Below are 26,680 nucleotides of genomic sequence, written 5' to 3'. Positions count from 1 at the left end.
CTGTATGCAGTCTGCTGCCGGGCTTCTCCTACATTTACCTGCGCTGAAGACGTTAAACGCATTTCAGTGTCCTTTGTCATTTTTTTCCAGGAATGTCTTGCCCTACTGTAGCCAATAAGATGACTATAAAATATTCATGATTTGGATTTTTGTGGATCAGCTATTGTCTTATATACGTCAGGGATAGAACAAGTCAAGTTCCATGTAATTTCTATGTGATATGCACTGGTTGCAGAAAGGAAAATTCCTTTCTTTGGACAATAATTTCACCATGTTTATTTATGCATGTGTGAGTGTGCTTGTTGTTTTGTATTTGTGTGTGTGGCTCTGAGTGCATTCTTGTGTATATGTCTCATTGAGTGCTTGCATTCCACTGGTAGGGTTGCTCCATCGCAAGTAAGTAGTCACATAAACTGAACTAGCTTGATAAGACCAACTGAAAATGTGTATGTTTTGTATGTCGTTTGTGTCTCCATCTTGCTGTGTGTGTCAGAACGATGCCAGTTTGTGGGTTAGACCAGACTGGTTCAATCGAATGTTCTCCTTTGGTGTTATGCAGCTGGTTGGGTGGGGACTATAGATAATGGAAGAAATGTGTGTGTGTGTGTGTGTGTGTGTGTGTGTGTGTGTGTGTGTGTGTGTGTGTGAGAGTTGTGTGTTTTGCTTTGCCCTTCCTCTGTCTGCTCAAAATCACAACACATGCTCACATACAAACACATTTATTCTCCTCTTTCGCTCTGTCAAACACACCCTTCCTCCCCATGTTTTCCTACCCCACCTCATGTCTCCTGTTATTTCCACATTTACTCTCTCAATTTGTAATTTTTCTGCCTCTTCTCTGCCCCCAGATCGGTGTCATGAGGGAGGGGCCTCCTATAAGATAGGAGACACCTGGCAAAGACCCCATGAAACAGGGGGCTACATGCTGGAGTGTGTCTGTCTGGGAAATGGAAAAGGGGAGTGGACCTGCAAACCTATCGGTGAGCATAGGGTCACTCAGTCACTGACTGCCATATTTTTGGAGTAATAAATGAGTGTGTCCATTTTGTTCATCCCCTGTCTGGAAATTGCATTACATACTATCAGCAGTAAATGTTGTTTGCTGTCAAAGACAGTCAGAGTCAAAAAATGAAAAACAAATGCACTACTAAAATCAGCAAGGGGACAAAAAAAATATAAATAACATGCATACATAGTAAGGAATATGTATTATATATGATAGACAGTATTTTTAGGTAATACACAGGATCTGATGTTAAATCCCTTGTGCTGAAAATTAGGGGGATACACATGGAAGCCCAATTCATCCAAATGCCCTCACGGGCTTGTCCCTACATCTATGGGGAGGACATCAGGCACTTCCATCACGAATCTCTTTAAACGCGGTTCCAAGTGGCTGAAGCAGCTACCAAAAACTGAGTGCCTACTAGCATCCCTTGGCTGCCAGTTTGCAATAACCAATGAGAGCGACAACATGAGTATTTCATTGAGGTTATTGAGTGGGCACCTTCCATTCCAGATGTTTTGTTGAATTAGGCCAGGACACCTCCAGAAGGCTCAACAGTAAGTTCTGGCATCGAAGAACCACTCCTCTCCAAACCCACCCAACACCTGCTATCTACCATTTATCCTACAAGTTAATTTGAACAACCGCCACCAGCACCATATGGGTCTACCCAGTGACTTACCCCACCAGCACCTTTAATGTATGCACAGTGCCACCGGCTCAGTACGGCCTCCTAAACAGCTGCCATCCATTTCTAACTACCGCCCTAAACTTATAGGAGTGTAAAGTATCTCTATCACGGCGTGCCTTATGCGTTTTGTAGACTTGGGGCTGATTGGTCAATGAAACATTCATTGTATGAGTGTATTTAATTACATTTGACTACTGTAAAGAGGAAGTAGTTGATTAACAAATCTATGGTTACAGCTGAACGTTGCTATGACAACTCTGCGGGAACATCGTACGTTGTTGGGGAGACTTGGGAGAAACCCTACCAGGGGTGGATGGTGGTGGACTGTACCTGTCTGGGAGAGGGGAGTGGTCGCATCACCTGCACCTCCAGGAGTAAGACATTCTTCTTTGTTCCCCCTCCCTCTCTATTTCTTCCTCAGTCACCCCTCAGTCTCATCCTTTCTCCTGTTCTGCTTCTCCTTCCTGTTGTTTTTAACCTGTACTCAAGAGTTGCACTATCGCACTATCCACTGTCTCAAAGTAACAGTATGTTTTTTTTTCTTTTTGTAGTTTTTGGCAGTTCAGTTTTGTAGGCCTTTATTAGATAGGAAAGTGGAAATTGAAATATAGAAAAATGGTCGTGTAACAAAGATCCAGGGCCAGTGTCTAACCCAGTGTATTACACATGGGCCAGAGGTGGATATTTCACAAAGCAGGATTTACAAGTTAACTAGATAGCTATATAAGGTTATTTCAAATATTTTATCAAATGTTACTTATTAGCAATCGCCAACATGCATGACTGAATCATATTTCTAAACCTAATGTTCAAGTTTTGTTCCCTGGTTCAAACCAGTATAACCAGGCCGTAGCATAACTTTTTTTTTCAGTTTTCTGGCTAACTCTTAAATCCTCCTTTGTGAACCCCCTGAGCTATCATGCTATCGGTAACTTCCAATTTTTTTTTCTTTTCATTTGTCTCCCCCTGGATACCTTTTTTTTTAGACTTCCAATCATCTTGATATTTTACCATCACCCATCCTCCCATCTTTTTCACCTTTTACCTCTTTTGAGGTCCACACGTATTTCCATGTGGTTGGTATTTGGCTGTTATCGCTTCAGACTGTAAGGAAGACAGTTCTGAGAATCTGTCAGTGTCTTTTCTGTCTGATCTTTCATTCAGGTTTTTACTTTTTCAACATTTCTTGAATGTGTGGCTCATCACAAGGCTTTTTTCCGCGATCACTGCATGGTAGTTTGTGCTAGTTTGCAGCTACTTGTCCAAAGTACAGTAGGAGTACACTGAGAGAAGCAAAAGCAGAGAATTTGACATTTCTTGGCCACTGCGGTCTGTTGTGCCCATATGAGATATTTGTGTCTACACACTCACCACCTGGATCCCATTCTATAAACCCTCCAAAGACTGCCATGGTAGTCTTTGAGACACACACACACACACACACACACACACACACACACACACACACACACACACACACACACACACACACACACACACACACACACTCTTCAGCCCTCCTGGCAGGACTAAGGGAAAACTGTAGTGTGAGTTTTGTTGAAGGATTTTAACAGGCTGTGGTGGAAATATCTACCAGTTTACAGTTATAGTCATTACTTTCTTCCATAATGATACTGACTCATGTGAAAAAAGAGGATAAAAAAGTTATTCCTTTCTGAATTGATGTCACACAGAAGACTTCAGGGTGGCCCAAGCCCCTGGGAATTGCTCTGGGCTTCGGGGCACTTTGAATGTAAATATCCATGTATGCATCCAAACGTTGAAGGTTTTTATTAGCAAACATCTGAAAAGAAAAGAAGTAAGTGAGGTGCTTTTCCACCAGCTGTTTTTTTAGTGACCAAATGAAAAAAATAAGGGGTTGATGAGTATTTTTTGCCATTGGAGAAACTGAAAGATTCTGTTTCCATTGCTGTTCATTGCATAATACTCTATCTACATGTTTTAGTGTCATCAGTCCACTTTTCTCATTCTTTTTTGAAAATGTACAAAAAAATAGCTTTATGGAAATGCAGTTATTGGAAAACATCAGTTATCAGCACACATTTATTGATGGTCCGTGCACGTGCAAAAGAAATACATGTATCACATTTCTTCTTCTTCCTCCAGCTGGTCCCATTAGGGGGTCACCATAGCGCAACATCCGTTTCCATCTCTTCCTGTCCTCGGCACCTTCCACATGTATGACAATTAATCCTGCTGAAATCGGGGCTCATGTACATAAAACATTTAATATTCAGCCTTTCCTCTGAAATTGTCTTATCAGCCAGGATGACAACATCTCTCTCAAACTCGCTCATTCATTCTTTCTCTTTCCCTCGGTCTTACTCTCTTTCTCAAAAATTCGTCGCATTCTCCCTTTATAGATCATTTCCCCGACAACGATACTTTGTTACCCTATGCATTCTCTCTGTCACGCCCTGTCTCTTTTTAATAATCCGTCTTTTTATCTCCTCCCCTAGACCGTTGCAATGATCAGGAGACTTTGTCGTCCTACCGTATCGGAGACACCTGGACGAAGTCGGACGCCCGCGGTAACTTGCTTCAGTGTCTGTGTACAGGGAATGGACGAGGGGAGTGGAAGTGTGAGAGACACGCCTCTCTGCACACCACTGGTCTGGGTGAGAACGGTTTTATTTTGCCTTTTTCGGGACTATAATACATCATGTTTATCCAGTAAAATCAGGAATCAGGAACAATTTATTGTCATTTAAATCATGTACTTGCGAACACAAAAGAAATGAAATTTCATTTCTCCCAGTACACAGCAGTGCAACACAAAAGATAAAAAACACATATCCAAAATATCCCAAAACGACACCACCAAAAACATACAAAAACAGAGAGAACAAAGCAAAAAAAAAACCACAAACAGTTAACAACACAGTCCATTCAGTGCAACACAGTCCAAAAATTCCACTGTCCAGAGAACGAATGCCAGCCAGGATGACTGTCGGAACTTCCAGTCTGCATGAGCTAGCAGTTAGCTTAGCCTGCCCCGCTTCCACATGCTGTCAGACCGCCCTCAGTGTTTCCTCATCAGCGCAGCTCCAGGCAGGGTTGTGGTCCTTGGGCCCACTGGATGCGGCAGACCAGGTTCCCCTAGCCGATCCAATGCCAGCTCTACCAAGTCAGACACCTTCGGCACATCTCCCCCATACTCCACATGACAACACCAAAAATGCAGACACAGACAAAAACACTGCACAGTCGACGCTAGGCGAGGCCACTGCCCGACTCCCTCGGTGTTTCCTCTCGGGTGCAGCTCCGGGCAGGGCCGTGGTTCCATTACAGAAAGTGTCTGTAATGTAAATAACACATAATCCTTGCTAACCAGGTGAAGGCACCTTGTTGCATAAATCAAATGCAAGCATTCCTTTGTTGTGTTTGTTGTATAATTCCTCTTTTTGTGATTCATGATTGGCTCTTGACAAAGGTTTGTTGTTTCAGGCTGCACATAATAACATCTTAGGGCATTATGTTGGTTCGTGTTTCCCTGATACTGAATGTTGTTTGAGTTGCAGGCTTGAATCAGATATCTGTCTTTTATGTTATTGTATGCAGGTGTTACTGATTCTGCATTCTTCTTTTATTTGACTCGATGTCATAGTTTCCATCTGCGGCTAATTTGTATTAGATAGCCTCCATCTCTCTTCAGTTGAAAGTGATCCATTGTATTGTTTTAGCTATTGGAAAAATTAAAAAGTGTTATAGTGGAAAGTGACAAGGATGCAAGGAGTGGAGGTAATGAAGGCATATGAGTTTAAATACTTGGGGTCAACTGTCCAAAGTAACGGGGAGTGCAGGAGAGAGGTGAAGAAGAGAGTGCAGGCAGGGTGGAGTGGGTGGAAAAGAGTGTCAGGAGTGATTTGCGACAGAAGGGTACCAGCGAGAGTTAAAGGGAAGGTTTACAAGATGGTTGTGAGACCAGCTATGTTATATGGTTTGGAGACAGCGGCACTGACAAAAAGACAGGAGGTGGAGTTGGAGGTAGCAGAGCTGAAGATGCTAAGACTTTCACTGGGAGTGACGAAGAAGGACAGGATTAGGAATGATTATATTAGAGGGACCACTCAAGTTGGGCGGTTTGGAGACAAAGCAAGAGAGGCAAGATTGAGATGGCTTGGACATGTGTGGAGGAGAGATGCTGGGTATATTGGGAGAAGGATGCTGAATATGGAGCTGCCAGGGAAGAGGAAAAGAGGAAGGCCAAAGAGGTGGTTTATGGATGTGATGAGGGAAGACATGCAGGTGGCTGGTGTGACAGAGGAAGATGCAGAAAACAGGCAGGAATGGAAACAGATGATCCGCTGTGGCGATCCCTAATGGGAGCAGCCAAAAGTAGTAGTAGTAGTAGTAGCTTATAGTGGAAAGTGACAGACTTCATGAAAAGCAGTGCTTTACATCAAGCACAAGGTTTTGTGTGATTCCGCACATACAAGGGGTAAGTATGGTCGGGGTATTGCAGCGAGATGTGAAAAAAGTTTGGCGAGACAGTAATCCAGAAAGAACACTACAGATTGTGAGAGAAAATTAATATACTTATGAAGAATCTTCTTACCTTGTGTCTCCGAGACAGGCTTTCATCTGTTCAACATTTCTCGTTTCACCAACCTGTCATAGAAACTAGCTCATTCTGACATGGGTCTCATGTTACTTTTCAGGTACCGGCTCACGTGTAATCACTAATATCCAGCCAGCGGTGTATCAGCCGGTTGCTGGGTCTGAGCAGCCCCAGGAGGGGTCTTGCCGGACAGACACAGGAATGAGCTACTTCAATGGCCAGCGCTGGATCAGGACCCAGGGCACCAAGCAGATGCTCTGCACCTGTCTGGGCAATGGAATCAGCTGTGAAGAATGGGGTGAGAGGACATCAGTAATTAGATGAGAGAAACTGATATTTATCACTATAGAGAAACTACAGCAGACAAACTCTGCAAATAACAACCAAAATAGAAATGCAAAACAAAATACAAAAATGATAAAGTAAGTTGACTGTCTGTGAAAATTTGCAAATATATGTAAACAACAAATGCAGTGCTAAATAGTGTACTTTTATGTTCACTGTAGGGAAAAAAACTTTTCACTAGAACATCCTCAAGTGAGAGGGTAAAGTACAGGATAGCAACCTGGGAGTTGTTAGTGATTCAAGATATAACTGCTGACATAGGTTGCTTGAATCTTGGTCCACATACATTTACCCACCCTGCTTCCACCAAGTTCACACCAGGAAGCTGCTGACCAAAGCCAGTGGTCTTTTTTCTACCACTGTACACCTTGAACAACTGACTTTGTATGTTCTCTGAGTCTCTGTGAGTTTGCTCTTGGGACTCTGGTTTTCTCCCACAATCCAAACATGTGCATGTTAGGTGAATTGGAGACTAAAGTGTCCCATAGGTATGAACTGGCATGTGACTTACTGTGTTTGTGACAGCCCTGTAATGAACTGGTGATCCATAATTCAATGAAGCATGAGTGAAAGAAGACAATGTTAACGGAGGATAGGGCACTTGTGGTTCACTTTTCCTTTCCCATTTGCCATACAGGTTTAATGTAACAATGTTCTAGTCAAAAGATTATTAATATTTCTTTCCCTCTCTCTCCTGGTCCACTTCTCTTGGCCAGATGGACCACCACCGGTGTATGGTGGTAACTCTGGAGGGCAGCCCTGCGTGTTCCCCTTCGTGTATAAGGGGAAGACCTACCACTCCTGCATCTCAGATGGACGCAGTGACGGACAACTCTGGTGCTCTACCTCTTCTGACTTTGAGGCCGAACAGAAATATTCTTTCTGTACAGAGAAGAATGGTAAGTGTTGCTGGTGAAGATGATTATCTCAAAGTGAAGCGTATAGGAATTGTACAGTAGTATATCATTGATGATAGTCCTCCTCAAGAGAATTAGAAATCCTTCAGTATAGAGAAAAAAGGTAGGTAGTGATAATAATGCTTAGGATGATGCCAATGATAACTGTTGGAATGAATGCTGTAGAGATTTTGGCTTGGATTTGGTGGTTGATTGGTGATGAGGAAAGCAATGGTAAAGATGATAACCTGAATGAATTTGATTTACTCCCAAGGGCAAACTTGTTTTCAGTCTATATTGGCAGTACAGGGTCAGGTAGCTAGTGTGGGGTTCATTAGATCCAGTGATAGGGAGGATAATTACACAGAGAGCCAGATCAAACTCACTGTTTGACCACATTGATCTTTTGTGAGATTGTTTCTGACCTACCTGTCTTTGAGAGTACATTCAAAGTTGTCTTGGGGGTGGGGGGCTTGTCTAAAAAGAGAACGGTCCAATCACAGGTTTGTAGACTTGGTCAAGGGTGCGACATAGTTGAGACACAACACAGCAAATTGGTGAATAACAGTGACAGCAGTAGGGAATTATAGAGATAGTTTGTCTTGAAGGCCATATAATAAAAACGAGTCACATGACACAGACACAGTTTGCAACATGCAAGCATGTGTCCTGTTTTCATGGAAATCACACCAGTATGTAAAATCAATGACTTTGTGCCTCCATCATTGTGAAAAATACCCAGTCTAAGAATATTAAGGGTTGTGACGAGCAATTTTACAGCAGATATTTATAACTTTTTGCTTTCGATGGGCATTTCTCTTTCAGTGATGGTGACGACACGAGGTGGTAACTCTAATGGTGCACTGTGCCAGTTCCCCTTCCTCTACAACGGCAAGAACTACACTGACTGCACAGCTGATGGCAGGAGAGATGGCATGAAGTGGTGCAGCACCACGACCAACTATGATGCTGAGCAACACTTTGGGTTCTGCCCTATGGCTGGTAAGTGAGTGTGTGTGTGTTTGTCTAAAGGCCCCCCACACACTGCAATTTTGGCTATGTAAGGGCTGTCTCAGACAAGTTCTTCAAGTCGTTTTTCGCCTCGAATAAAAAATGCTGTCATTTATGTACTACATGTTATTTACACAAGTCCAGTTTGAATGTCCCTAGGCACAGTTGGCTGGCCATCAGCCAACATAAGTAACCTTGCTGTTCAGCCAATCGTGCAATTGACAAGGGGGGGGTATCAAGATTTTTCCTTTTTCCTGTTGTGCAGTGTGGCATATAATAAACATGCAAGACTTCCAAAATCATAGTGTGTGGGAGCCCTACAAAAATTTTGATTGGGGGGGTGGGGGTGGGTTTGAGACGGTGTTTGAAGCAGTTTTGTGTTAAGATCAATTACTAGTATATGTTTGTGTGCATTTGCGCTGGTGTGTGAGATATTGGGCTGAGATGGCGCGTAATTGGGGGTTGTTGCCTGAGTGTTTTATTTGGGTGTTTAATTTCTCCCGCCTTATCTCACCACACTGTCCTATTGATTAACGGCTGACACCACCCTGTTAGCTGCGGGGATGACTCAAATCATTTGCATAGCTAATTGCCTTGCTCCTCTTGGTTCTCACACCCCAAAGTAAAACCTTATCTCAACGCCATCTGAATCAAGGCATTCCCATGAACCATCGTACAAATTCATTATCTGTATAGGGATTGAAAGATTTAAAAGGGCTATCATGTGGAAGTCATGTAACACAAATAAGTCATTTTGTTAGCTCAAGTTTTGAAAGACAACGGAGGGTAATGACTGAGACAAACAATGTTTACCACGCCTAGACTATTGTTAATAGTGTAGCCACATTCACTTTTAATTTGCTGTAGGGCTGTGTGTTATTCTGTTGTTAAAGTGCCGTTGTGCTTGGGTGACAAAAGACGCCACGGACAGTAAAGCACTGGGGGGTCTTTGATGGAGGGACAGTAAAGTGTTAATTACACCAAACAGGTTAGAAAACACTAGGAGCCATAACTTTTCTTTTTTTTAACCTGAAGATATCAAAGATTTAATATAGTTCAATGCCTCTGAGTAAGATTTTTTTCTTTTTAACATTAGGAAGAAAGCAAATTAGAAAAAATATTTAGCTGCCAACTATGCATGTTGGGGTTTATTATAGGTGCTTAAGCTAGAACAGAACCACCCAAACAAACACAAACAACTGTGTGTGTGTGTGTGGGGGAGGGTCTTTGATATTGACATCAGTGTCTTCAAAGAGGAGTCTGAGCTAGCAGAGACCTTTAGATGGTAATGCAGTTAAGCTAGCATGATAGAGATGATTTTCAGTCATGACTAGTGAGAATGGATTTCACTGACCAGTTCACCTGATTTTGAATGACATGCTAAGAATATCAATGCAAAGGGGCATCCGGTAGCGTAGTGGTCTATTCCGTTGCCTACCAACATGGGGATCACCGGTTCGAATCTCTGTGTTACCTCCGGCTTGGTCGGGCGTCCCTACAGACACAATTGGCTCTGTGCATAACTGTAGTCCACTGACTTCTGGTTGCTACTGCAGTGGTCATAGCAGTTTCCTGTTTGTTGGCGTGTGCTATTGACAATGGCATATTTTTTGCGATGCCTGCAAGATTTGACATGGATAAATGTCAACAACATGCACAGAATTGTCGAAAAACTTTCACCTGCACCTACCAGCAAACGGGTGAAAAGTTTCAAGTTGTGCATATCAAGTTATGTCTATAATTCTGTCTGTCCGTCCATCTGTCCATCTGCTCAGCCTCATAATTGTGGATGTAACTTAATATGTACAACTTGAAACTTTTCACCTGTTTGCTGGTAGGCGCAGGTGAAAGTTTGTCAACAATTCTGTGCATGTCGTTGACATTTATCCATGTTAAATCTTGAAGGCATCGCGAGAAATATGCCATTGTCAATAGCACTCACCAACAAACAGGAAATTGGTATGACCGCTGCAGTACAAACCGGAAGTCAGTGGACTACAGTTATGCACAGAGCCAATTGGCCATGTTTGCAGGTGGGAAGCCGGATGTGGGTATGTGTCCTGGTCGCTGCACTAGCACCTCCTCTGGTTGGTCGGGACACCTGTCCGGGGGGGAGGGGGAACTGGGGGGAATAGCTTGATCCTCGCATGTGCTATATCTCCCTGGTGAAACGCCTCACTGTCAGGTGAAAAGAAGTAGCTGGTGACTCCACATGTATCGGAGGAGGCATGTGGTAGTTTGCAGCCCCACCCCCCCACCCCCCCCGGTTGGCAGACGGGGTGGAACAGAGACCGGGATGGCTCAGAAGAGTGGAGTAATTGGACGGGTACAATTGGGGAGAAAAAGGCGGAAAAATAAATAAATAAATAATATTAACGCAAAAAGCAGGTGTTTGCGATGTAAATGTTTCCTCTTCATGATCAAGTGCCAAAAATAACATGTTTGGGAAAGGTGTGTGCATGCGTGCACACACGCTTAAGGGCTTTGTACGTATTGAGTGAGGTGTCAGCAATATCCACAGCTTACCTGGAAGAAAAGGAAAAATATATATAGTCTGGATGACAGAAAAAAAAAAGGAAAATGAGCCATCAGGCTGAAAGATGTGAAAGAATGTGGAGATGTTTAGAGAAAGAGGGCGTGCCATGTCTTGATGGCACCCTGGACAAAAAAAGTAGCTCAATCCTGGAGGGAAAAAATTTTACAGGAGCCTATGATTTATTTTAACTCACAACTAATATGTCTAGTTGAGGAGGTATTTAAGCATCTGGCAAGATAAATCAACCACCCATAAGTTAAAATATGTGGGGGGAAAACCCAAGTCAGTCCTGGTCTCATGCAAAGACATCCTAATGTCTCTAGTCAGGAGTATTGAAGCAATAAAGACAGAAAAGCTGTAAAATGTTCTTTATTTCATTCTCTCCTAAGAATCGGAAGTATCAAACAAACCACTGGCATTACAAGACTTGTTTTACAACCCATAAGAAAAGTTTTCAGGACCAAACTTTTAACAGGCAATATTCTGTATTTATACGCTGCAGGAGATATGGGGGTTGCTTCTATGAAATAGGATAGTTATTTTTGAAATAATATTGATTTCAGTAAAACCTAAAGGCCTATTTCATTTTTTTAAATTTTTTTGTTTTTGTGACCAACTTTGGGCCCCCAGCTGGTCGTTGAAAGCTCCTACCGCAGAAACACAATCAAGATAAAAGAGCAGAAACAAAAGAAACATTCATGTGTTTTAACCGACAACAGAACATTTTGTTGGCCATGGCTGGATTCACCAACCACAGAATCCCCAGAGCAAGCAGTTAGTGGGCTCATCCCCAATCCACCCACCGAAAACCCCACCAATCGAGCGGCTAGCTTTAGCTAGATTGCAAGCTAGTAAACAGTTTGTTCAGTTTCTCTCCTTGAATGATGGGACAAGTTGTTCAGTAGAGCTTCTGGTTTTCTGTGTCTCACAATGAAGCTTGGGTCTCCCTCTGCATAGGCTGCAGCATGGCTGGTAGCCTGAGACCATCTGTTGATCATTACTGTAGCAGGAGCCCTTAGTAATAAATATTGTATGCGTTGGCCCCTGGATGAAATAAGACTATAAGTAGTGCGCCAGTAAAGTCTTTATTTTTAGCCAGTTCAACATGAACAGCAATAACTCCAGAGATTGTGAAGGTGAACTGTTATCAATAGGCTACCTAAGAGTCAAGTCTAGACCTTTTTGGTAACACTTTAGTATGGGGTACGTAGTCACCATTAATTAGGTGCTTATTAGCATGCAAATTAGCAACATATTGGCTCTTAATTGGTCATTATTACGTACTCATTAATGCCTTATTCTGCATGGCCTTATTATACAACCAGTAAGCCATTAACTATGAGTTTTCCCTCTATAACCTCAGAATTATTGCTTATTAGTAGTACCATCTCAATATGCTTTGCTTAGTATGGACTTTATAAGGTGGTAGTACCACAAGAAGAGTTATTCTCCCTTACTAACACTTAATGAATATGGTCTGTTCTTACATAACAAAACACAAAACTAAAAGTGTTAATAGTGTTAAATTACTGTAAATTAAGTTTTTGTTACTTAGAATATGTTCCCCATACTAAAGTGACATCTTGATCATTACTAATTCACTAGTAATGAAGTTTTTTTATGTTCCCCATACTAAAGTGTTACCACCTTTTTTACTTTTACTGGAATTTTATCTTTGCAAACATGGTAACCCCATCTATGTGAAGAGAAAATGACCATCCCTGAACCGAGGGGAGGCGGGGGGTGGGGCCTAAGTACAAATGTCACCATCTTACAATGCTGTGATTCAAAGAAGGTTGAATTAGTTCATCTGGATACAACATTTATTGACAGATACGTTTCATCACTCAACTAAGTGACGTCTTCATTAACTAGCGTTTCAATGGCCATGTGTACTATTCACAGAGTATTGGGGAACAGTTGCAGTCACAGCATGGTAAGATGGCAACAGATGTACTCTTACACTCCCTCCCTTGGTTCAGGGATGGTCGTTCCCTCTTAACGTAGTTGGCCTCTTTGAGTTCTCCAAATGATGGTTTGAATGGGGAGTCAAAGAGGCCATCTATGTTAAGAGGGAATGACCATCCCTTAACCGGGGGGGTGAAGAATACATCTGTCGCCATCTTACCATGCTGTGATTGCAACTATTCCCCAATCCTCTGTGAATAGTACACATGGCCATTGTTACTCTAGTTAATGGTCACGCCTATTTGCATATGAAGTTTATCGTTGTTTTCGGTCGTTATAACACTGTACTGTTAATAAGGGTGGGGATACCTGCAGTCAGTTTAGACTGACGAAATCACTTAGATGAGTGATGAAGCATTCAATCAATCAACGTTTCCCTCTGTAAATGCTGTGTCCAGATGAACTGATTCAACTTTCTGTGATGGTAACCCAGTTTTTCTGGCCCCATAGTGGCCCTGGGTCCCCATGTATTTGCCCCTTTTGCCTGGCCAGTAATCCAGACATGTTGTTGGTAGACTCCGTTTTGTGGTCCAAGACCACAGGGGCTCTTTGTTATTTACAGTGGTGACATCAGAAATTCACAACAAACACGGTTCTTGAAATGGTAATGTTACCGCTACCAATTGTGTTACTGTAGCCCTTACTACTCCACCTGTATGTGTTTTGTGTTTTTTCTTGTGTTGATATTAAAATTTGGCAAGGGAGTTGGCATGTGTTGGATCACAAAATTGTTTATTCTATTCAGCATATGGATCATTTGCATAGTTATTCATTTGTTGGTGAAATTTGTGGCTTTGGTTTGTGTTGCTCAATAAGTTGCCTCTCCAATATGTTGTTACACCAGCAGCAAAGTAAGTATTCACAAGAAAGAAGAGAAGGAAGGCTATAGCCAGAGTAGTAGAGCTAAGAGGTATTCACAGAATTGCAGACTAAATAAAATAGGATAATAAGATAAGACAAATTGTGTTAATCCCGGTAGAAAAAGTGAACTGACACAATGGGCTGAGTTACTTCTGTAAAGCTTTTACATTGACGATCCTGCTTTGAGCCCACTAACTTCCCCCTCTGTCTTATGTAACAAGTAGGATTCTGGGATTTCCTTACCCGTATCAACTAAGATCTTTAGTCCTTACTTGCCATTAGTAGCAATAAATGTGTTTGGCCTGGTGAGAGACGTTGCAGCTCCCACAGCAGACGATTACACTGACCAACCAGTCTGCTAGGAAAATCTGAGTAACTGCTTTTGCAGTCATTAAGTCAACAGATAGATTACCCTGTGAACGGAAGGAGATGATTGGCTATAAAAAGGGAAAATTGAATGTATAATGGGTTTCTCACAGTAGGAATGGGTTAGGGCTAAACACATGTGCATGTAGATCTGAGATAACCCTAGATGGCTGGATAAGGCTGGACCAAGTCAAATAATGCTTTTCATTTTAAGTTGACTGAAGCATTTTTAACGTCAAGCGGACACTCTAGGCATAAACAACTACCAACTTGACTGGAAGGAATGAAAGCAAAACCAGAATATACAGTGGCTTAAAGATCTACACAACACCAAAACAACTTATTTTCACTCAATACTGATGTACTTGGACACATTCAAGTCAGAGACATCGAGGGCATCCGGGTAGCGTGGGGGTCTATTCCGTTGCCTACCAATATGGGGATCGCTGGTTTGATCCCTGTGTTACCTCCAGCTTGGTCAGGCATCCCTACAGACACAATTGGCTGTGTCTACGGGTGGGAAGCCGGATGTGGGTATGTGTCCTGGTTGCTGCACTAGCGCCTCCTCTGGTTGGTCGGGGTGTCTGTTCTGGGGAGAGGGGGAACTGGGGGGAATAGCGTGCTCTTCGCATATGTTACGTCCCCCTGGCAAAACTCCTCACTGTCAGGTGAAAAGGTCAGAAACATCGACCGTGGTGCTTATCTGGACATTTTAGCACAATCTATACAATCTATATGGAAAGAGGGAATTTCAGCAGAGTGCTGCTTCTGTGGTTATAACTGTGTTATTATACCGATGGATCATCATAGACTTGGCGATGTGATGCAGTACGAGTCACAATGGCCCGATTATGCCCTTCCGCCTTCTGCTATAAATTAAAAAAATCAAATTCTTCAATTGAGGAGTATTTGAACAAGAGATGTATTGAGAGAGAGAGGGCAGATACATTTACGGAGGGACAGACCAACGTTTTTTTTTTACAGTTTTTGTTTGATTTTCTAAAATTTTTATGTATAGTTATATATATATATATATATATATATATATATATATATATATATATATATATTATAACTAGTTTATAGAATTAGTGCTCCATGGTTCCTGTTGAGTGGAGTGTCGTCCAGGGTAGACTGAGCTTTTCCCAAAGGTAAAAAACAAAAACAAAATAAATAAAATAAAATAAAATCTGAATACAAATAAATATATGTATATTTATTTATATACACTACCGTTCAAAAGTTTGGGATCACCCAAACAATTTCGTGTTTTCCATGAAAAGTCACACTTATTCACCACCATATGTTGTGAAATGAATAGAAAATAGAGTCAAGACATTGACAAGGTTAGAAATAATGATTTGTATTTGAAATAAGATTTTTTTTACATCAAACTTTGCTTTCGTCAAAGAATCCTCCATTTGCAGCAATTACAGCATTGCAGACCTTTGGCATTCTAGCTGTTAATTTGTTGAGGTAATCTGGAGAAATTGCACCCCACGCTTCCAGAAGCAGCTCCCACAAGTTGGATTGGTTGGATGGGCACTTCTTTGAGCAGATTGAGTTTCTGGAGCATCACATTTGTGGGGTCAATTAAACGCTCAAAATGGCCAGAAAAAGAGAACTTTCATCTGAAACTCGACAGTCTATTCTTGTTCTTAGAAATGAAGGCTATTCCATGCGAGAAATTGCTAAGAAATTGAAGATTTCCTACACCGGTGTGTACTACTCCCTTCAGAGGACAGCACAAACAGGCTCTAACAGGTACTATTTAATGAAGATGCCAGTTGGGGACCTGTGAGGCGTCTGTTTCTCAAACTAGAGACTCTAATGTACTTATCTTCTTGCTCAGTTGTGCAACGCGGCCTCCCACTTCTTTTTCTACTCTGGTTAGAGCCTGTTTGTCTGCAATGCTGTAATTGCTGCAAATGGAGGATTCTTTGACGAAAGCAAAGTTTGATGTAAAAAAAATCTTATTTCAAATACAAATCATTATTTCTAACCTTGTCAATGTCTTGACTCTATTTTCTATTCATTTCACAACATATGGTGGTGAATAAGTGTGACTTTTCATGGAAAACACAAAATTGTTTGGGTGATCCCAAACTTTTGAACGGTAGTGTATATTTAGATATAAATAAAATCTTAACAAAAGAACTAAAAAACTAGTCAACACACCCACCAATGACCAGCGGGGCTTCGCCATGAGGAGATACTATCTGCAGTGGAAAACGAAATCCGAAAAAGTAAAGCGAGTAGTCGAATAAGTAGAGTTGAGTTGAGCCGGTACCATGCAGTGAAAAAGGGACATTAGATGAGTGATGAAACGTTTCTCTCAATAAACGTTGAGTCCAGATGAACTGATTCAGCTTTCTTTCTATAATTGCAGTTGAACACCAAAGCTTCAGTCTCAAGTCTTGTGATTCAGCCTTGGCAGAATCAATATGCTTTACATGAGAACAAATTGATCATTAGGGAATGCAGTTACCTCTACATAACTGAAGAGGATGGGAATCCTGGTTAGGATTAAGGGCCAAGTGCATGTGTGAATTGGCTGCCGGGCAGTGTTGGGGCACGATAACATGATATGAACCCAGGTTAAGCAAGGGAAGGAGGGTTTGGGGTCGACTCAGGTTGAGTGCGAACCGTGGGTCAGGGAAGGTTGGAATAAAGTCTGAGTGGATTGTAACTGGGAATGTCATTGGTTAATGGTGGGGTTTGGGTAGAGAGCCAATGCATGTAAAGAGCGGGGGGGGGGGGGATTACTTGTTCTTGTTCCTTCCACAGCCATAGTCTTATCCTTAAGCTTGATGCCCCTGTCCCAGCAACCAAATAGGCTGGCTTTGGTCCAGATTCTCCCTGGCAGAGACAAGCCCTGGCTGGGCTCCAGGACAGCTGGCCCTGCTCTCTATCTACTCCTACATGCCCTTCTTATATCTGGAAAGTCCTACCCCGGGTTCATATATGGACAGGCATGCATGTTTGCACATACAGCAGACAAATCGCTTTTTTATGCTCCCCTACCTCCTTGATGGCAATATCTCTGTTCACACTGACAGACATAGATAGATGCATATGCATGGAAAAGACACTCTCTCTCTCTTTCTCTCTCTCTCTCTCTCTCTCTCTCCCTCCCTCATTGGGTAATAGTGTACATTCACATTAACATCCTTTTCAATGTGTGTTGTGTGTCTGTGTGTGAGAAATGTGCTCCCACTCACAGGGGATAAAATTCACCCTCACACTCACAGTAGATGCTTGTCTACAGAGGCTAGATACAAGCACATTCACACATATACACACAATTCTCTTTCACGCACATCTCCCTCTAATTAGCGGAGAGCATATGGAAGACATGCACTCACATGCACACACACACTCACACACAGAAACTGACATCTGTTTCTGGCATTTGTTGGAGGGAATTTCTCTCTCTTAATGGACACAGGTGTTCACTGGTGGTTTTGGTATCTTCTGAAAGACTGGAGAAATAATTGTAGGGTGGATTTGATGATTTCCTAGTGAGGAAATAGTTTGTTGTTTTGGGTTTTTTATCCCTTTTAATGAACTAATAGTGTGTGTGTGTGTGTGTGTGTGTGTGTGTGTGTGTGTGTGTGTGTGTGTGTGTGTGTGTGTGTGTGTGTGTGTGTGTGTGTGTGTGTGTTGAATAGATTGACATTGTGTTTGGTTGTGCAGTTGTTTGTTTTATGTACAAGTTATACAGTTATTTTGACTTGTTTGTATGTTGATGTCTTTGTGTACAGGCACTCTTTCACTGAGGCTGATTATTAGGACATCCGTTAGGGAAATGTTTGTGTGCAAATTGGACTGAAAAGTTTGTGGAGTGCCTGTGTGTGTGTGTGTGTGTGTGTGTGTGTGTGTGTGTGTGTGTGTGTGTGTGTGTGTGTGTGTGTGTGTGTGTGTGTGTGTGTGTGTGTGTGTGTGTGTATTCAGGACAGCAGCCTCTCTGGTTAGGCTGACACTGCCCAGTTGTTCGGTTGGGTGCACGTGCACAGGTAGTTTACTTCCCCTGTCTGTGTCTTAGCACATGAGGAGGTTTGCACAACCAGCGAGGGGTTGATGTACCGTGTTGGAGACCAGTGGGACAAACGCCATGATGTCTTGGGCCACATGATGCGATGTACCTGTGTTGGCAATGGACGAGGAGAGTGGAGCTGCATGGCATACTCTCAGCTTAAAGGTAAGCGTGAGTTTTTGTTGGTGTGGATGGATGGTCAGTTGATAGGTGTTTGTGTAAATGGGGCTTTGTGTTGTTTGGGGTAGAAAGGAATTTGGTGTTGTGTTTTAATGTACATACTTGAATGGATGAGTGCCTGTATATGTCCACCTCTGTAAATGAGAAAGGAGTTTTTGGGGAAAAAATGAGTTCGATGTGGTGTTTTTTTTGTATGTGTGTGTGCGTGCATATGGCCCTAATAATCAGAAAAAGTAATATCCTACTCTGTTAAGAGGTGAAAGGTCACACCTGCCGTGGTACCTCATCTTTAAGGTCAAAGGTTAGCTTGCACACCTGCCTTTTACGGGCTTTGATTTGCACCTGCTTTGGGTAAATGTGCAGCAAGACTGCACATCCTAATAAAGTAATGTATTTAGATTCCTGTACAGAATATTGTTTTGTATATGAACAGAGTATCATTGATATAGGACAAATTATTTGTGAAAAAGAATTCCCTCAATGAATCACCACAAAACAAGACAAAAGCAGAAAGGAAATTAATACATGAAGGAAGTATAAACACAAGATAAAACGTTAGTTTAACGGTTCTTCTGAGTGAAATCTGTCCCAAATTGGGTCACAAGGAGTAACTGGTTGAAGTTCGGATTTAATGAGTGTGTATTCCATTCTGTGTCCATTCCATACTCTGTGAGTATATTCCAACATATATATTCATTAGTTTTATCCATGACAACATTTATGGCATTTAGGGTGGCACAGTGGTTAGCGCGGTCACCTCACAGCAAGACGGTCCTGGGTTCGAGCCCCAGGGTAGTCCAACCTCGGGGGTTGTCCCGGGTTATCCTTTGTGGAGTTTGCATGTTCTCTTTGTGTCGGTGTAAATTTCCTATGGGTGCTCCGGTTTCCTCCCACAGTCCAAAGACGTGTAGGTCAGGTGAATTGGCCGTACTAAATTGTCCCTAGGTGTGTGTGTGTGTGTGTGTGTGTGTGTGTGTGGGATTGTGTGTGTGTGTGCACGCGCGTGTCTCCTCACCTGCCACCCAATGACTGCTGGGATAGGCTCCAGCAGGATAAGCGGTTTGGATAATGGATGAATGGATGGATTTGCACCTGCACAACCGTATTACCCTTCAGAGTAGCACACAGGAGACAAAGTACCAAAAGACTGTTAAGAGCTTGAAAATTACATGAAATCTAAGAAAGTGTTCTTCTGTTCGATGCAATACTTGGAAATGTGTTTTCTTTTTTGCCTTTTATATCAATATGTGTTACTGTGCATGTGTGTTTGTGTGTGCTTATATACACGTTCCTATGAATTGTTTCCCTTGTAGATCAGTGTATTGTGGATGGTCTGACCTACGAGGTGAACCAGACCTTCACCAAACAGCACGAGGAAGGCTACATGATGAACTGCACCTGCTTTGGGCAGGGCCGCGGCCGCTGGAAGTGTGACGCCATTGGTGGGTTGGAATGTCAATCTTTTTTTCTATTGTCCACTAATTTTCTTTCTTTCGATTTTAAGATAATACTGTTTGTATGACTGGTCTTTAGTTGTTTAAATTCTGAAATACTTGGGACACTACTTTTTTGGAAGTTTCATAAAAAGATAGGATAAGAATAAACCAACCTACAACCAATGTTTACCTTAGGATTGCAACAGATAACTGAGTATGACATGTTATTTCTTCACTACATTGGTGCATTAATCTTTTGCTTTCTCAGCATATAATATTTAGTTGAAGTAATTTAAACAATGTCAGAGCTTTATTTTGGATATTGCAAACAAAAGTGTGGCAAACTATCTGCAAGTGTACTGATAAGAATCAGAGACCTAGGTTCATGTGCTTGTTGTCACAACAGATGAGTTAAGTTGGAGTTTGTTTCTTGGGGGGACACTTTCTCAGGTGTCAAGTCAGTTTTATTTGTATAGCCCCTTATCACAAATTACGAAGGTGTGTGCCCCGTTCTGTTGATGGGTTAGGTCCATGCTTTAGTCCCTGTGTTGTATGGTCTTATGTGACACTGATCTCGTCTCTGTTTGTAGACCAGTGTCAGGAGCCAGAGACCAGAGCCTTTTACCAGATTGGAGAATCATGGGATAAAGTCATCCATGGGATCATGTACAAGTGCTACTGCTATGGCAATGGCATCGGAGAGCTCAGCTGTGAGCCTCAGCAGTCCTACCCTGGTAAGGCATCACTTGCATGTGTGTACACACACACACACACACACACACACACACACACACACACACACACACACACACACACACACACACACAACAATAAAACACTCAAGAACAAATGAACACATAGACCCAGACCCCCAAAAGACAGAATTAACCCTCTGAAACTCTTCCTTTAATGAAATATACATAACAAAACATACCTTGTACACACACCCAAACCCATTTCCCTCTTATTCCTACATTTATTGTGCCATTGTATCTGTATTGCCACTGATTTTGTTTTGCATCTGCTACGTGGGATATCGGCCATAATTTCCCCTCGGGGATGAATAAAATATTCAGATTCTGATTAGATTATGCTAATAGTGGTTTTAAAAGCAAAAGCACAAATCTTTGTAAATCTGCAGTGAAAAAGTTCATTTTTTTTCCCTCCAGTGAGGATGTTTGCTGTGTTTTTACTAGTTTTAAAATAGGCTAACATTACAAATTGCTTTCCAACAGTGAAATAGGTTTGTTTAAGCCACCTTGTAATGAGGCCCTTGACTTTGATGTGAAACGGAGAGCAAATGAGAGAGGGTGTGATTTCCTCTTTTACAAATATACCCCCTGCCCTGAGCCCTTTGTTCTTGCTAGCATGTGGTGTTAGCTAACCTTGTGTTATTGCCACAGCTGTACTATACACCCCAACAGACACACACACACAATCACTGACACATGCAAATGTGAACAGACAAACACAACTATATGCAGGCACAACAACTACAATACTTGGTGCTATCCAAATAGCGACAAAGTGTTCAGGAGTACTTGCAAAGCAGCATTGATTGTTGACTCGGGAGAGAGATCCGTCCAACAGCTCAATTTCTCATCAACCTGAGAAACAGGGAACGAGAGAGAGGTATAGAGAGGTAAAGAGAGAGAGGGAAAGCTAGAGACAGACAGGCCGAGAGATGGAGAGAGACAGAAACCAAAATACAGACAAACAGGGGTGTTTTTCCTTTTCTAGAGCTGTCCTCCTCCAGAGATTTTGCTGTTTACTCCTCTGTGTTGTGCGTTCCAAAACCTGCCATTTTGTTCAACCACTGTACAATTTGTTCAAATATGCACGTTTTTTTCTGAATTTTAAGACATATAAAGGCTGTTGATTCAAAAAAACAAAAAACAAAAAACATAATTTCTCTGTAGCATTCCTCCTTTCAGTTCCATTCTGACCCTGAACAAGAAAATGGCACTATTGGAAAGTTGATGTGTTGTAATGTTCTTCTGAAACAGGATATCCCCAGCCCCGCATCAGACAAGAATCAGATCGCCCCTCACAATACAATCGGAATACATTGAATGTATTTGCTGGAGTGTCTTTGGGATGACATTACTACCTTGTTAAGTAACTGAGAGAGGAAAAAGTAAGCCTTAGATGTAGCTCCCATGTAAAGGTTTGTAAGCTGCAATAATGGCTTTGCTGCAAACAAAGTATTTTGTTTGAGAGGTGTTGCATAAGGAGACTCTGAACTTGCTTTCTCTGTGTGTGAAGTTGAAAACAGGTTGACAGGAGATAGAGAATTTAGTTAAAAATGTAGGGCACCCTTCTGCTATAGCTGGCTGTAATGGCATCCAGCTGTGAACTCTCTCTCTCTCCCCCCCTCTCACTCTGTCTCCCTGTCTGGGCATATGCCACTAAGATTTAGGAGCAGTATGAGGCAATTCCAACCCCCCAGTTAGAAGGCTTACTGGGTAAAAGGCCATAAAAGGTTAAAAGAAAGAAGAAAAAAATCAAAACACAGATTTTGTTTAGAATAGATAAGCTCTGCTTAAAAACAGGAACTTGTTTACGCTTTCTCATTGCATGTCTGTGTATTCAAAGTCTCCTCATCAGAAGTTGTTTCATCTTTTCGTGTTTTTTTTTCTTAGTGTTTGTGCATTTGTGTTTTCTTTGCCAGTGTGTACAAAGCGAATTTGGATGTGTGCTTGGGTGCAGATTTTTCTGCACGAATGTATGCACACTCACAAGCCTATGCACATGCTTATGCATAATCTTGCACACTTGCATTCGTGTACAATTGAATGTGTATGCATGAATGTACTTGTATTCACAAGAAGGTATCCAAAATATGCGTTGTGCACACATGAAATATGTGCACAACACATCTGAGCCTGTGTAGCCTTTACCCTCGTCAGTGGTCTGTGGGTCTGTAATAGCGAGTAATTGGTCCCAGATTGTTTTTGAGGCTTGTGTATCTGCAAGCAACCTCTGGTTAACCAAGCCACTTGCTCAGAAACTTTGATTATGGCCCTGCTTTTTGGAAAAGCGGTCAGAAAACCTCAGTTCTTTATAGAAGCTACCAGTTACTATCAGCTTGGCTTCTGTCAGGAGTCTGGTTGCCATATGGCTCATGCTTATTTAAAAAGAAATGTGGCTTATTCAGTTAAAGAAACATAGATGGTCCAGGTCAGAGGATTATATTGTTATGCGTTTAGCTGTTGAAGTTTTGAGTATAATTTTTTTCCGCACTACACAAAAGATATGACTTGACAACAAAGTCTGTGAATTGAAAAGTTAAGGGTTACATGTTTAAGAATTGCATTGTCTCTAAAATTATCTTGTATGACCTGACTGTTGGGCTTGTTGAAGTTACCCTCATCATTATTTGATTACTGGACATGTATAATCCTGTTACAAACATCTAAAGATTGGTGTTGCAAAAGCAGCTTTGCTTACTGCTCTTGCAACACTAACAGAGTTTGGAAAAAAGAAGGTGCAAAGGAGGTTGCAAGCGGAGGTGGGAGAGAGGGAGAGACTGAGTCTGTTCCCCTCCTAATGTTGAAACCTAGACTGGAATCTCACAGAGATATGTTATTTTACTATTTTTTACTTCTCTCTCTCTTTCTCTCTCTCTCTCTCTCTCTCTCTCTCTCTCTCTCTCTCTCTCTCATAGAAAATAATACTGATTGACACTCATAATGGACATGGTTGTTGCTCACCAAAGCTCTCTCAGAGAAAACTTGAGTTTGAATATTCTGACAAAGTACAATCCTGGAGGCTTTAGAAAGCATTAGTGCCACCAGGGACGATCTGGTGACTTGTTGTTGTTACCGGCCGGCCCCAGAAATATTACACCATCTGAGCAGAACTTTTCAGAGATTTTTTTTTCTCCCTCTGGTTTCCTGGTTTAAAAAAAACCCACTGATAATTACCGACTGTATTTTCAGTAAACTTCACAACTGAGGGTAATGAATGATTTTTCGGAACAACATCTGGAGACTCATGCAGCAAATGACGTGCAAGTGGCTTCTTGGTCATAAAGGTCATATAATTGATGGTGGAATAGAGTAACAAGCGACTCCATTTTGAATGTATGTTTGTTTTCTTATGTTAATTGCATGCTTCTAAAGTTTCAAAGAGTGACTACCAGTGATGCTTGAGCAAAACTGAATACCTTATCAACCAACAGTGCTAATATTGCCACATGGAGAGAGCTTAAATTGTCAAAACTTAATGCTAAAATCCTTGATTTGTCTCCTTTGATATATTATTTTATCCCTCTGGACGATGGAGTCAGATTACATAATACTAACTGGTATTTTTACCATGGAGACACTCTCCAGTCTCCATATACTGCTGTTGAAGTTTTCTGATCAGGTCGCACACATTTACAGCAGGAAACATGTACATGTTGGAAACAACTCCAGCAAGAAAACAGACTGAAAGTGGTGGTAGGTCTGCTGGACAGAAGTTGAGGAAGATTTACCTTGTCCAGGCAGCCGGTTGCAGCCATGAATATCACTATAGAACAGTGTTGCGATATAGTTTGATGTAGTTTTTAATAGATTAGACTGTCAGCGTTTATTTTGTTCCACAAATCCTATTTTTACAAGGGTGGAAACAGTAATCTGCTGAGCTGAGGACACACGAGTAACAACGGCTGCTACACCTTGTTTGTAGTCTGAGAAAATCAGTTTCAACAGGTCTATTTCTCACTGCCTCCTACATTTAGCTATATCAAAACACTTTTCTACTGTAATATTGACTGCCTTTCCAACAGAATCGCCACATCATCATGTTTCAAATGGATAAAATAACTTCATGTACAGCTTTCAGGGGTTTGTCTTTAACAAGTGCCTCTCAGGGTGGGTTTTGTAAGCAAGGTATCAAGTGTCACTTGTCCTGTTACCAGGTGGCAACCGACCTGTTCAGGTGATCATAACTGAGTCTGGAAACCAACCCAACTCCCACCCCATCCAATGGAATGCCCCGCCCTCTGCCCATGTCGCCCAGTACGTCCTCAAGTGGAGACAGGTGAGTCTCTGTGGGCCCGGGCTAAAACAGATTCCCCTCTTGCTCATTGTGTTTGCGGTTACTGTTTGGTGTCCTTGCATGTCTACAACAAAAATATTACTCTCACTCTACCTGTTTTAATTAAATTAAATTTAATCCCATTTCTGTTTTTCACCTGGATACCCTGTGAGGAAGATGTCCATCCTTGGTCATCTTTTTTCTTGCACCATGTCCTGTCACGGTTCTAAATACTCTTAACAGCACATACCCTCACAACTTTTTCTGTCCTTATCTGGCTTTTCAGAAGGACACCCATACTCCATGGAGAGAGGTGTCAATCCCTGGCCATCTCAACTCCTATACCATCTCTGGTTTGAGGCCAGGTGTTACCTACGAGGGCCAGCTAATTAGTGTGCTGCAGTTTGGGCGCAGGGAGATCACACGGTTTGACTTTACCACCACCTATGGATCGTGTGAGTGAAAAGAACCTGCTTATCACAAGCACAGCATTTCACACCATGCGACTTAATAAGAAAATATAGGGTCAGATGCAAATAAGTCGAACCTATGAAACATCTGTGCTATATGTTATGGTTATGTGGGGATAAAATGTACTCGTGTCCTTAGATTTTGTCATCCTGCTTCAGAATATATCAGTGATTCCTGAAACGCTAGGATATGTCCAACCTTTTAATTTACTGAAATGTGTCAACATGCACTATGTTCCAGCTGATAAAGCTGATTGTACTTTTTTTTTTCAAAAATCTTTTTATTAACAAAAGGAATTATCAGGGTTGGGCAGATGTGTTCCACATTGTTATAAAGTATACATTAAAAAAAAGAAAAAAAAAGATTGTACACTTTGAAATTATCTGAATCCGAGATCCACAGTCCAAAGACGTGTATGTGTGTGTGTGCGTGCGTGCGTGCGTGCGTGCGTGCATGCGTGCGTGCGTGCGTGCGTGCGTGCGTGCGTGCGTGTGTGTGTGTTGGCCCTGTGATGGCCTGGCGGCCTATCCAGGGTGTCTCCCTGCCTGCCGTCCAATGACTGCTGGGATAGGCTCCAGCATCCCTGTGACCCTGAGAGCAGGATGGGCGGTTTGGATAATGGATGGATGGATGAATCCTAGACAAGTTGTCTCCGACTCCTCAATAGTTTAGACACTAATCTGAATATACTGTACTGTTCATAGACAGAAGACATGCCTAAACTATTATATAACCTTGCTCAAAATGATGGGTTTTTCCTTTTTTCCTGGAACTGACCCATGTTCATGTAGTTGGCTCAAATTAATCAAATCCGAGAAACTTGTGCTATTCAAAGCATCCCCCCTCCCCCCGTCTATAACTGAATTCATTAGATAACAAATGCTTTGTGCAAAATCATGTCAAGTAGTGGTCCTGAAAAAGGTTTGTAGCCACGGCACAGCCTCTGGGTGGCGCTATGATTTTTTTATCATCTCTTTCTCTTGATATATCTTTCTATCTTTTTCTCTCGCTTTCTCTGCCTCTCTGTTCCTCTCATAGTGGCTACATCAGCAGGGGAGACCACCCCACCCCCACCTGTGGTTGACACCTCCGAGTCAGTGACAGAGATCACATCCAGTAGCTTTGTCATCTCCTGGGTGTCTGCCTCCGACACCGTGTCTGGTTTCAGGGTGGAGTATGAACTCACAGAGAACGGACAGGCCACAGGAGAGCCCGTGGTGCTAGGTTAGTATGGAAACGGGCACATGCATAGACAAACAAACATCCATGC

The 26,680-nt window shown here is 42.0% G+C and overlaps 1 protein-coding gene across 2 annotated transcripts in view; it reads left to right on the top strand.

Moving 5' to 3' along the window:
• Window positions 1-26,680, top strand: part of LOC130120298 (fibronectin-like) — a 70,788-nt gene that overhangs the window by 2,586 nt on the left and 41,522 nt on the right. For both annotated transcript variants that reach the window (XM_056288840.1, XM_056288838.1), the window contains exons 4-15: window positions 849-980; window positions 1,934-2,071; window positions 4,178-4,336; window positions 6,380-6,577; window positions 7,341-7,523; window positions 8,346-8,522; window positions 18,308-18,463; window positions 19,792-19,920; window positions 20,505-20,648; window positions 24,821-24,942; window positions 25,226-25,394; window positions 26,449-26,634. In XM_056288840.1, coding sequence (XP_056144815.1) covers window positions 849-980; window positions 1,934-2,071; window positions 4,178-4,336; window positions 6,380-6,577; window positions 7,341-7,523; window positions 8,346-8,522; window positions 18,308-18,463; window positions 19,792-19,920; window positions 20,505-20,648; window positions 24,821-24,942; window positions 25,226-25,394; window positions 26,449-26,634 — 1,893 coding nt within the window. The remainder of the gene's footprint in view (window positions 1-848; window positions 981-1,933; window positions 2,072-4,177; window positions 4,337-6,379; window positions 6,578-7,340; window positions 7,524-8,345; window positions 8,523-18,307; window positions 18,464-19,791; window positions 19,921-20,504; window positions 20,649-24,820; window positions 24,943-25,225; window positions 25,395-26,448; window positions 26,635-26,680) is intronic.

The sequence above is a fragment of the Lampris incognitus genome, chromosome 11 (genome assembly GCF_029633865.1).
Source record: "Lampris incognitus isolate fLamInc1 chromosome 11, fLamInc1.hap2, whole genome shotgun sequence".
In the NCBI taxonomy this organism is placed as follows: domain Eukaryota; kingdom Metazoa; phylum Chordata; class Actinopteri; order Lampriformes; family Lampridae; genus Lampris; species Lampris incognitus.
This window is presented reverse-complemented; position numbering and strand designations above follow the sequence as displayed.